We start from the raw sequence: 12,987 nt of genomic DNA, 5'->3' as shown, positions 1-12,987 counted from the left end.
CAGGAGTTTTACTGTATGTTGGGGTTTGTTAAATGATCTGACAACCAGAGTTAAATGGATCATTTCAATGCAGCTGGCACTTTCCCTTTGCTCCCCTTCCTGGGTATAGTTCTGACATTGCTAAAAATAATGGCCACGTCAGGCTAATGAAGGCAGAGACTCACTAGTGGTGTGGAGGCAATGCAAGAGCTCATTCTCTGGCCATCTCCCAACAGGGCAAATGCATTGGAAGAACAGCTGAAAGAACAGGAGACCAGGTCGGAACAGTTGTTACTGGAGGAAATAAGAAGACAGAAAGATGTTCTGAGCAAAGTGGAGCGAGAGCAGGTCATTGAAATGGAGAATCTACAAACCAGGTAAACGTATGTCTGTTACAAGTGCTGGTGCAAACCTCTTTCTCCAACTCACTCTTGCCTCAAACTTAGTGGTGGTAATCCAAGAACAAGTTCTGTTCTTCTAAATTTGATGTGGGGTCCAGGCTGGAGGCTGATGGTGGGGGACTTGGAGGAGGTAAGGACATGTGAAGCAGACTGGTACTTGAATCTGCTCACTGGGTACCAACGCAATTTGTTGCATGAAAATGAAGTTGGATGTATCCACAGAACGGAGGTTTTGGCCCTTGGTTAGAAGCTGCACTGTCACACACTCCATACCATCCGAAGTGGCCACAGACCTCTCCGTTCAACACTTGAGGAGGTGGCCAGGATTGTTGGAAGCAGATATGGTCAGTAATGTTAGCAAAACACACACTACGGGAGGTCCTCAGTGAGTCGAGTGGCATCATTGTAGCAAATGAATGGTCAATGTTCCCAGCCAGAACCCTTCAACATTCTTAGATCCAGCAGATTCTAGATCTGCATTTTCTCATGCGTCTGGTCAGTGATGTCCATGAGTTGCCGCATTCACTCTTTGGTACCATGTCCACAAGCAAATTTCCTCTGTCCTGGAGGTTGCTGCCGGTGTCCCAGAGCTGTTGTAAGTGCCCTGGTCCAGTACTTTGCTGATCAGTGTCTGTGATTGGGCCACCTGTGGTAAGTCTGATCTTTGCCCTGTCCTCGAAGGAATATTTTCATTTCCCCTTCAAGTTGTTTGTGTTGGACATTTGAGGTTGGTGTTGTTTCAGGAAAGGTGTGTTTCCATACCGACATTTCGGGCCTGAGCCCTTCCTGGGTCAGGTAGACAAGTGAATAGACTGGGCTATAGGGAAAATAGTCTATGATTCATGTCAGACATAGGCAATGGAACTGTGGAAAGCCACAAGATAACTTCATCACTTGTCTTTAGGAAGCTTTGTTTAATCTTTAACTGGTGGTGACGGCAGTCAGCCAATCAATGGATTCAACGTGCACTCAGAGCTTGTGGTCAAAGAGCTGCTAAACATCACTTCAAATGATGGAAATGTGAATTGAAAGCTGGAGCACCATATGTTACTGCTGCAGATGGGAAGAATGCAGGTGAATTGGTGCCTCTCCCGGGTGACCTTGAGTCCTCCTGGACAGGAAGCCAAGCAGTCCTTTGGGTGAAACTGTGATTCACTTACTCTTGTGAAGGAGACCCCGCTGTGAGTACCAAGTGCAGACTGGATGACCGTCTGTCCCAGACTGACCTGGAGTCTCCCTCTCATCACTCAGATTTATTGTCAGAGTACAACCCTGAGATCCCTGTTTCCTGCCAGGAAGAATTACCACTAATTGGTGGTGCAAAAAATAAACTCCACAGCGTAAACATGTAAGCAAAGAACTATAAACAGATAACGAATGTAAATAGACTGCAATACAGAGAGAACAAAAGAAAATCAGCAAGAGTCCTTAAACCAGACCCTGATTGAGTTTGTTATTGAAGAGTCTGATGGTGGAGGGGAGGCAGCTGTTCCTGAACCTGGTGGTTCGAGTTGTGTCCTTCCTGATGGCAGCAGCGAGAACAGAGTGTGTGCTGGGTGGTGTGGGTCTTTGATGATCGCTGCTGCCCTCCAATGGCAGCGTTCCCTGTCAATAGTGGGGAGGGCTTTGCCTGTGATGTCCTGGCTGTGTCAACTACCTTTTGAAAGGCTTTATGCTAAGGGGTATTTGTGTCCCCATACCTGACCGTAATGCAGGCGGTCAGCACACTTTCCACCACATCTTTGTAGAAATTTCCCAGGGTTTCTGTATCATACAAACCTCCGCAAACTCCTGAGTAAGTAGAGGCACTGATGTGCTTTTTTCATAATGGCATTGATGTGTTGGGTCCAGGAAATATCATCCAAGATTGTGACCCCCCCCCCCCCCCCGGCCACCGAACTTAAATTTGCTCACCCTCTCCACCCCTGATCCCCCAATGATCACTGGATTGTACACATCTGGCTTTCCTTTCCTGAAGTCAAAATCAGCTCCTTAGTTGTTGGTGCACCAGTCAGCCAAATTTTCAATCTCCATCCTGTATGTTGACTCATCCCCTGCCTTTATACAACCCACTACCGTGGTATCGTCAGCAAATTTGTAGATGGTGTTATTGTCGTACCAAGCTACACAGTCGTAGGTATAAAGTGAGCAGAGCAGGAGGCTAAGAACACAGCCCTGTGATGCTCCAGTACTGATGGAAATTGTGGAGAAGTTCTTACCAATCTTCACTGATTATAGTCTGGAGGTGAGGAAATCTGTGATCTAATGACACAGAGGGGTATGAACTCCCAGGTCTTGGAGTTTGCTGATCGGTTTGGAGGGGATGATGGTGTTAAATACCAAACTGTAGTCGATGAAAAGCATCTGTTCAGTTGTTCCAGGGCTTTGTGTAGAGCCAGTGAGATGCCTCAATTGCTGTAGCAGGGTCCCATTCCCACCCTGACCTCTTTGGCTTTGGGTTTCAACACCATTACAACAAAGCTCACTTAAGCTTGAACTACCTGTCTAGCTGCCTATCGAGACTTTATTCAACAGGCACTTTCAAGCAAGTAAAATGCCCAACTGTAAAGGCAGAGGTCCTCCACTCTTGCAACGAGACACTTACTTTTCTGAATGTGCCCGCGACCCATCTCCCCACTCCCTCCATGACCCCCTCAAGGCAGGGGCCATCCAGGTAGTGGCGGCTGGTGGGGTCCATCACGGCAGTGGCTGGTGTATGCTGTGACAGCCACACTGGGCTGCTTTCAGCCTTCAGGGCCGCTCTGCAGCTCAAAATGTGGCAGAGCGATGGCCGTCTTCCCTACCCATAATCCCCCATACAGCTGGAACTGTTCTTGGGAAACAGAGTGGTTCCAGCTGTGTGGGGGATATGGGTAGGGAAGAGAGCCATTGCTCTGCAACGTATTCATGATGGGTGGCACTACAGCACCGGAGGGGCGCTACGAGGGCCGCTCGACATGAATGCGACGCTGGAGCAGCTTTAGGGCTGCTCGTGAGAGATGAGTTTTATGTTTTTCCCTCTGCGCTTGTAGCCGGTCTCCAGGCAGAGACCTGGCATGAAAGGGCCTAACAATTTCAGATAACCAGCCTTTCCTGATTGTTCTAGAGCTAACTGGACCTGGTGTATTCACCTGTTACATTAACGCATTTTACCCTCCATGTATGCTGCACGTTCTACCTCTCTCCATTGCAGCGTGAATTTTTCCTCCTCTCTCCAACTGTCCTCATTCTTCTATTAAATAGACAACTGTGTAACCTGGACCCACCTGGATTGCAGACATTCCTTCTGTTCCCTTTCTTTTCTAAATTTAAAAAATGTAATTTAATTTAGACATGCAGCAGGGTAACGGGCCATTTTAGCCCACGAGTCCGTGCTGCCCAATTTACACCCAATTATCCTACACCCGTGGTAAGTTTTGAATGGTGGGAGGAACGGAATCACCGGGGAGAACGTACAAATTCCTTACAGAGAGCGCAGGATTCGAACACCAGTCCTGAAAGGCATTGTGCTAACTGTGCAGACCATCTGCAACTTAAAATACATTCTCTCACTTTTCCTGTTTGAATGGGTCATTATCTGAAATATTAGCCACTTCTCCACTGATTCTGCTGTATTTCAATTAAAGGGCTCCTTTATGCTATTATTTTTCAGCATGACCATGTGATGTGAGATGAGCAGTGATTCTGCCCAATAGTTATTCAAGAGTTAACTCTCTCTTGGCTTTACCAGGCCTTTTGACTGCAGATACGTCATTAGCAGGTCGATTTCCTGACGGGTGAGGGCTTGGAACCAAAACTAGGTCCTCAACCTGGGGCAGTTACAGAGGTGTGAAGGTCTGGAATGGGCTGGGTAAACAGGTTAAAGGATAGGTCAGTGGATGGGCAGATATTTAAACATCTACATCATGGTGGTCAGCGGACACTTGTCCAAATTAGAAAGAGGGATGCTTTGCGAAATATGAGCCATCTGTGATTTTCCAATGGTTAAGAGACTAAAAAACTAACAAGGAGAAAATAGAGAGCTTGCAAGTAATAGGAATGCAGTAAGTTTGTAAACAATAAGGTAACTAGCTTAGTGGGATGGTAAGAGAATGAAATGGTGAATTAATAACAGGAAATGGCAGATATGGTAATCCAATATCAGTCTTTACAGTGGAGGATGCTGCATTTATCCCAAAGGTAACAGTAGGGTTAAGTTCAAACAACATGGAAGAACTTGGAGCAATCCAAACATGAGGGATAAGGTACTAGGGGGAGAACTAATGGGACGAAAGGCAGACAATCCCCAGGTTACTTTTCTCTCCTTTCTGCACAGTTTTTTGCATTTCCAATGAGTGGTGGTTCTGCCTCTCCCACAGGAAAAAGAATCTCAGGGTTGTATATGATGTTATGTATGCACTCTGACAAGAAATCTTTAAACTTTGGCTCCAATTGGTTTCTTTTTGTTAAGCTCACTGAATGCAAGGTGGGTTGGAACAGACTGGAAGTCAGCAAACATGCTGCTCTTCTCGAAGGGAGGGGAAACTATCATCCAGATAACATTTGGCAAAATGTGGAGTCTACAATCAAGGACAGAATAGTTAGTCACTTAAATCTGATCATAATCAAACCAAGTCAGCGTGGTTTTAAGAAAAGGAAATTGTGTTTGATAATTTTGGATATAACAAGCAGAGTTAAGAGATGTCTGTTTGGATTTCCAAATGGCATTTGACAAGTTTTCACACAGGACGAGCTCACAGTAGTGAGTCATCCTGGATTGTAGACTGATATCACAGAGAAAAGAGTCGGAATAAATGGGTGTCTCAGGCTTGAGGGAGGGAGCCAGTGAGAACGCCAAGGATTGAGTCTTGGACCTGGGTCACTATTTCCATCAGTGTCCTGGAGGAGGGCAGAAATGACATTTGCCAATGAGATGGGGGATGAGGTGACTGCCACATGCCAAGGTGATGTGATGGGTGGGTGAGTGAGTGAGTGGGTAGACACTTGGCAGCAAGAGTTTAAATGTTAGAAAGTGTGAGATCATGTCAGAGGAATCAAATGCAGACTATTGTCTAAACGGAGAGATACTGACAGTGAGTAGAGTTCAGAGGGGTTGAGGTGTTCCAGTCCATGAATTGCAGAACAGTGGTAGGCAGGTGCAGTGACAGCTCATTGTTGTTGGAGTTTAAAATGGGGAGGTATGTTGAAGCTCCAGTAATCTGAGATGCTGAGTACATTGGTACTCGATAACAGATTTTTATTCCAATTTGAGAAGTACAGCAGCAACAGGCCCTTTGGCTCAATGTCCATGTTGACTGTTGGCAGTCTTGGCTAGTCCCATTTGCCTGTATTTGGTCTACATCCTACCAGCCCCTTCCTATCCATTCATCTGTCCATGTGTCTTTTGTATTGGTATTGTTCCCACTCCTACACTTTCCTCTGGCAGCTCTGAGTTGCCCCCTCGTGTCCCTCAAATCACTCCCCTCAAACCTGTGCCCTCTAATTATAGAACCATCTGTTCTGGAGGGGGGAGGGCTGAGGGAGAGACCGAGCATTCACTTTATCCATGTCCCATGATTTTATAAATCATTGGAAGATCACCCCTCAGCCTCCTTCGCTCTTGGGACCTCCTTCGCTCTTGGGACCTCCTTCGCTCTTGGGACCTCCTTCGCTCTTGGGACCTCCTTCGCTCTTGGGACCTCCTTCGCTCTTGGGACCTCCTTCGCTCTTGGGACCTCCTTCGCTCTTGGGACCTCCTTCGCTCTTGGGACCTCCTTCGCTCTTGGGACCTCCTTCGCTCTTGGGACCTCCTTCGCTCTTGGGACCTCCTTCGCTCTTGGGACCTCCTTCGCTCTTGGGACCTCCTTCGCTCTTGGGACCTCCTTCGCTCTTGGGACCTCCTTCGCTCTTGGGACCTCCTTCGCTCTTGGGACCTCCTTCGCTCTTGGGACCTCCTTCGCTCTTGGGACCTCCTTCGCTCTTGGGACCTCCTTCGCTCTTGGGACCTCCTTCGCTCTTGGGACCTCCTTCGCTCTTGGGACCTCCTTCGCTCTTGGGACCTCCTTCGCTCTTGGGACCTCCTTCGCTCTTGGGACCTCCTTCGCTCTTGGGACCTCCTTCGCTCTTGGGACCTCCTTCGCTCTTGGGACCTCCTTCGCTCTTGGGACCTCCTTCGCTCTTGGGACCTCCTTCGCTCTTGGGACCTCCTTCGCTCTTGGGACCTCCTTCGCTCTTGGGACCTCCTTCGCTCTTGGGACCTCCTTCGCTCTTGGGACCTCCTTCGCTCTTGGGACCTCCTTCGCTCTTGGGACCTCCTTCGCTCTTGGGACCTCCTTCGCTCTTGGGACCTCCTTCGCTCTTGGGACCTCCTTCGCTCTTGGGACCTCCTTCGCTCTTGGGACCTCCTTCGCTCTTGGGACCTCCTTCGCTCTTGGGACCTCCTTCGCTCTTGGGACCTCCTTCGCTCTTGGGACCTCCTTCGCTCTTGGGACCTCCTTCGCTCTTGGGACCTCCTTCGCTCTTGGGACCTCCTTCGCTCTTGGGACCTCCTTCGCTCTTGGGACCTCCTTCGCTCTTGGGACCTCCTTCGCTCTTGGGACCTCCTTCGCTCTTGGGACCTCCTTCGCTCTTGGGACCTCCTTCGCTCTTGGGACCTCCTTCGCTCTTGGGACCTCCTTCGCTCTTGGGACCTCCTTCGCTCTTGGGACCTCCTTCGCTCTTGGGACCTCCTTCGCTCTTGGGACCTCCTTCGCTCTTGGGACCTCCTTCGCTCTTGGGACCTCCTTCGCTCTTGGGACCTCCTTCGCTCTTGGGACCTCCTTCGCTCTTGGGACCTCCTTCGCTCTTGGGACCTCCTTCGCTCTTGGGACCTCCTTCGCTCTTGGGACCTCCTTCGCTCTTGGGACCTCCTTCGCTCTTGGGACCTCCTTCGCTCTTGGGACCTCCTTCGCTCTTGGGACCTCCTTCGCTCTTGGGACCTCCTTCGCTCTTGGGACCTCCTTCGCTCTTGGGACCTCCTTCGCTCTTGGGAAGCCTCTCTAACCTCTTATAATTCAGCCCCTCTGGTCTTGACAATATCCTGGTGAATCTCCATTACAACCTTTTCAATTTATGGATGCCCTTTCTGAAGATGGGCAACCAGAACTGGGTCCAACTTATCAATCAGAAAAGTAATTGATCTTTAAAGTCGATCTGGAATCTCGCTGGAGTTCAGCATGTCTGTGTGTGTGCGCGTGGGGTGTGCACGCATCTGTGTTAGTCCTCACTAGCTTGCTACCTGAATCGTGAAGTGGGTAGTGGTGGAGTGAACATAATTGGAGCCTTTGTCATTGAATTAAGGGTGATGTTTGTGTATGGATTGCTTGCAGGTTGCAGCAGCTGGATGAGGAGAACAGTGAGCTGCGCGCATGCATTCCCTGCCTTCGAGCCAATGTTGAGAGGATGGAAGAGGTACTTTCATATCTCCCTTTCTTTGTACATTTTACTCCAAGCAGAGTGAAAATAACATGCATTTCTCACGCACATCATCCACTTATACTGTCACCAGTACATCAACTTGTTGCAAGGATGTTTGTGTTGTGTATGGCCACACCAACCTGTCCCCGAGCTAGGCTTTAAAGAGCAATTTTGAATCGGCCACATTTAGTCTAGGTCCTGCAACAGCTCCCTCCCTTTCCCTGAAAAACATCAGAGATTTCCATTTGAAGTCTTACAGCCATTATTACAGTCCAATTAGATTCAATTAATTGAATTTAAATTCCTTAGGTCTCCAGGTCATGATTCCTGGCTTCTGCATCACGAGTTCAGTAACATAACTAGTATTTTAATTTCATCAGTCTGCATTGCTCAGTGTTCATTGAGCTCTTGTTGCTGACAGGCCTGGCCTCCTGACCAACGTGATGGGAGATGGGAATTTACCTGATGGGGAGTTTGCACTTGCAGAAGGGGTTGGGGAGGTGGGACCTCTTTCTGCCTTGTGTGGTGACTGTGTGAAGGGAAGGTTGGTGATTGGGAGGGGTGCACACTCCCTGGGCTTACTGTTGTATTGGCTTACCATTCAGGAGAAGCGGAAACTATTAGATGAAATGGACAATCTGATTCAGAAGTTAAAGGAGGAGCAAGAGAACAACCAGAAGTTGTCAGATAAACTCTTGCACAAGAAATACCAATTCCAAAAGGAAAAGGAAACCACTCAAGAGGTGAGATATTTTTGTTCTTTCTCTTCCTGTTCTCCCTGTCTCATCCCTCTCTCAGTGAGAGAACTTTGGGCTCGAGTGGTGTCTCATCTGTGCTTCCTGACTGTCCAGATTCCCATCAGAATCTCTACCTCTCCTGACTCTTTTCTCTCTTGGATCACAGCTTATTGAAGATCTGCGCAAACAACTAGAGCAGCTGCAACTTTTCAAACTGGAAGCAGAGAGGTTGCGTGGACGGTCGAACAGCCTCGGGCTGCAAGAATACAACTGCCGCAATCGAGAGGCTGAACTGGAGCATGAGATTAAACGCCTCAAACAGGTACACGTGGCTGAAGTTTCTACCCCTCCCTGGGTCTCCCATTCAGTCAGCAGTATTAATCCATTGCCTCTCACACAATCTAGGATAACCGGAATCTGAAGGAACAGAATGATGAGCTGAATGGGCAGATCATTAACCTGAGTATTCAAGGAGCAAAGAGTCTTTATACAGCCTCCATCACAGAATCGTTGGCTGCAGAAATTAGCTCTGTTTCCAGGGATGAAGTAAGTTGGTGTTTAACTTACGGCCCTTAAACAACTGTCGAAGGGTTTTATCACATAGAAATAGACCCTTCAGTCGAACTTCGACACGCCAGCCAAATTTTCAACCCAAGCTCCTTGTTTGACTAGTATCTCTCGAAACCTTTCCTAATCATGACCTCGTGAAACATTTTAACTGTACCCACCTCTCTCACCCACCTTTAGCAGCTCATTCCACACCCACCGTGTGGAAAATTTATTCCCACTGAGCTTAAATAAACGCCCTTAGTTTCAACTCTCCTTACAATTAGTTTGAGCATCATGTTTACCATTGACACATGGGCATGGGGCTGGAGCTGTTTAGACTCCCTTCACTCCCTGTCCAAATGAAGTTGCTTGCTTTAACTATATTTGCTTAGCTTTATCATCTGCGACACTAGTAGTTGTGTCCAACCCCTGGCAAGACCACTTGAAACCTTCTCAAGTAGCACTAACGTATTACCCCGCCAGGGCATTGAACCAGTCCCTCTTGTACTCTGACCCAGAAGAGATTTCAGTGGTCCCAAAACCTGAATCCCTCCCTCAGCCCTATCCTATTCTGCCCTCACTAGCACATGGCACTCGGTGCAACCCTTGAGGTCCTTTTTTTTAAGCCTTTAGCCTACCTTCTATTTGTATATACAAAATTCTCTGGCTGCTCACTCACATACTACCAGAGAATGTTCTGGAACTGCTCAGAGACTTCCTTGACCCTGGCACCTAGGAGGCAACACTATCCTGGAGTTTCTCCCTAAACTATCGTCTCTTGTCATTAGCGCTATCCTTGTCTCCACCCCCCCTTTCTATAAAACAACGTTTAGTCTTTGCCCATGACTCAAATGGTATTATTGAAGTCTAACTCTGACCTAGTCGGACAACAGGACATGGCAGCATGTCACAGGAATGAGCCCCTCAGACTGCTAGGTTTGTCTGTGGTAATCCCATTTGTACATTGGTCCTGAATTCCCCCTACTCCCATCCAAATACATGTCAAAATGTCTTTTAAACATTGCACGTACCTGCCTCCACCAGCACCTCTGTCACAGGGTATATACCTGGGGCAAATTGTCTGGGTGCTTTGTTTAAAATTTCTCTTTTCTTACAGCTCATGGATGCTATTCAGAAACAAGAGGAGATAAACTACAGGTTGCAGGATTACATTGACCGAATTGTTGTAGCAATCATGGAAACAAACCCAGCAATTTTAGAGATCAAGCAAGCTGAGGCACATTCCTAGCTGCCTGGGACCAGTGTGCAAACAGTAGCTCTTCTGTCATGTGTGTGTAAATCCTGAGGCAATTTGGCTGCAGAATTCTTTGTCCTTACTCTTGAACCACGGACCTGTGTAAATCCCACACAGCCTCACTTAGTCTTCCTGTCCGAGTGCCAAGATCCGAAAGGCAGTTGGTAATTTCTTGCAGGTTATGTGTTCTTGTGTGAGGATCACAGAGAGCGGACAACAGGTCAGTAATGGTACATCGTGTCATTAATATTCAGCGATGGGAGGTAGCACATTATTGATGGGGGTGAAGGGAGCATCAGTGCCATCACAGAAGACGGCTCAGTGTTTGTGGAGTGATATTCCATTCACTCTGGGCTCTCCGTGGGACTCCATTGAACATGGAGCAGCAAGTCATCAAATGGGAGCTTGTAAAATCCTGTACAAGGCTGGCTGGCTCCAGTTTTCTTTTCTCAAATACAGCCTACTTGTGTTGTCAGAAGTGAAACACGAAAATCTGCAGACACCATCACTGAAGTAAAGATACAGGCTGGAGAAACTCAGTCCTTCATCAAGGTATGGGCAGGCACCCAAACAACATGGTGGGTATGGGAGATCTTGAGACCAGCAGGGATTATAGATAGGGAGCAGTGAGAAAATCCCATCGAACTCCCTATGGAGATCAAAGGAGAATTTAAGGGTAGGCATCCCTCGAAGAGATTTCTGAGTTTTGTAGTACATGGAAGTAAAGCCATGGCTACTCTTTTGATTTGATGGAAGTGAGATGTTGCCTGCTGGAATTTTTCCAGACCTTGATGAAGGGCTCAAGCCCGAAACGTTGGTTCTGTATCTTTATCTTTGCTCTATAAATTACACTGTTTGACCTGCTGAGTTTCTCCAGCGTTGTGTTTTTACTTGCACTGTGTTGGGTCACCACAGCTCAATGGTCACACCTTGTAACTAGAATGTGATTCCCAGGTTTAGGATCAGTAATCTATCTCAGTACATTGTCTTAGCTCAACTGGCCCTCTTGTCTCCTTGCTGTATGAGTTTTAAGTTTTAAAATAATGTTCCTCAGTCTTTGCAAGAAATCCAGTCACCAATCTGTACTGCAGGACCTGCACGGTGTACTGGACTGACTTTGTGGCTTGATCGATGACCATGTTTGCTCCAAGGACTGGTGTATTGAGCTCATCCCAGGTCTGTCGGGAGAGGCCTTTGAAATGATGCAACTTCAGTGATTCAGGGAAACAACCCGCCACATTCCCTTTCTCAGTGAACACAAGTTCCACAAGGTTAGTTCTGAAATGTTCCCTCCAATCACCACATGCTGCATTCCAATGATGTCACACCACTCACTGTAACACTAACTGCTTTGTACAAAGTTTGCCCACTGACACCAGGTGTTTCCACATCTGCTCGTGAATTTTGCCCAACCATTGTTGCACCTGATGTTAGTTGTTTAACATGACTGGTGATGCTCAGTGACATTGTTCTTGTTCCTGTATCTTACCTTTCATTAAATCTAAGGGCTGGGCAAATGAACTAGGGTCCCAGCAACAAAATATTTATTTATTATTTAATCGCCTAATCTTTTATTTCTGTAAGTTAACACATGAGGAATTAAAACCCAACAGCTGAGACCCAGTTCTTTGGTAGTGGAGGTCTATGTTCAGGCAAGGGGGTGGGAGAGCTGCAGGCTGCAAGTTGCCACTGGTATCGCGAGTGCACGTTACTGATTCAAAACTGCACAACTTGGTTCCGCTGAGTCCTCTCCCATGTAGCATTGCGGTAAACTGTTGCTCAGGGCCTCTCCATCTTGTGGTTGTGAGAGGGGAGGGAAGTTCCAGATTGTAGTACACTGCATCTGTGTGGATGAGGGCACTTTGTGGTTCTGTTTGGAGCAGCAGCTGCTGCTGGGATGAGCCTCCTTTCACTGTTTTCTTCAACCTTCTGCAAAGATGTGCTGTTCAGGATGAGGTCCTTGGGTGTTTCAGTTCAGTTCTCCCAGTGCCTCCTGCAACCCACTGCTGTCTGCTTGTAAACTTTGCTGCATTGTATCTGGTGTAAATCGATGTATATTTTGAATTTTCTATCCTTTACAGTAGAAAGTTATTTTTTATAGAATGAAGGCAGATTTGTGCTGGAGTTGGACAACCAGTGCATTCAGTGGAATCACTTGAGAGCTTCTCAATTTTGTAAAGTCAATAGATTGTGTCTGTATATAGTAGGTAACTGAGAGGGAAGCAGGATAAATGTTGATTTCTTTATGGAGAATGCATTAACTCGCACTCACTACCCATGAAGAAGATGATACTGTTAAAATGTACAAAATATCTTAAATGCAAATAGTCTTATCAATGTACTGTCCCGACAATTGAAAACCAATGTGAGATTTAGCTCAATCTGTTTTTAAAAGAAAATTCTGATACTGGTTTGTGTACTGTTTCGTCACCAGAGCTAATCTAAGCATCGACTTGCCTGACAACCAGGGAATAAATATTGCTTTGATCCTTCATGTTCACTGTGACGTGCTGAATCCTGTATAGACTTGTTTTATTGGTGCAGGAATGTGGAATGGTGATATGGTCACTGATCAATTCAAATCACTATCTTTAAAATAATTTGTTCAATACCCCTTCCAACTATTGTGTTA

The 12,987-nt window shown here is 47.0% G+C and overlaps 1 protein-coding gene across 5 annotated transcripts in view; it reads left to right on the top strand.

Moving 5' to 3' along the window:
• Positions 1–12,849, top strand: part of rab11fip3 (RAB11 family interacting protein 3 (class II)) — a 99,680-nt gene extending 86,831 nt beyond the window's left edge. For 4 of the 5 annotated variants that reach the window (XM_069905317.1, XM_069905318.1, XM_069905319.1 and 1 more), the window contains 6 exons: positions 216–356; positions 7,727–7,808; positions 8,420–8,557; positions 8,718–8,873; positions 8,957–9,097; positions 10,218–12,849. In XM_069905317.1, the coding sequence (XP_069761418.1) occupies positions 216–356; positions 7,727–7,808; positions 8,420–8,557; positions 8,718–8,873; positions 8,957–9,097; positions 10,218–10,349 (790 nt within the window). In that variant the 3' untranslated portion in view covers positions 10,350–12,849. The remainder of the gene's footprint in view (positions 1–215; positions 357–7,726; positions 7,809–8,419; positions 8,558–8,717; positions 8,874–8,956; positions 9,098–10,217) is intronic. The other variant, XR_011347130.1, reaches the window with a different exon arrangement.
• Positions 12,850–12,987: the final 138 nt, after the last annotated feature.

Source organism: Narcine bancroftii, chromosome 12, assembly GCF_036971445.1.
Source record: "Narcine bancroftii isolate sNarBan1 chromosome 12, sNarBan1.hap1, whole genome shotgun sequence".
Taxonomy (NCBI): domain Eukaryota; kingdom Metazoa; phylum Chordata; class Chondrichthyes; order Torpediniformes; family Narcinidae; genus Narcine; species Narcine bancroftii.
This window is presented reverse-complemented; position numbering and strand designations above follow the sequence as displayed.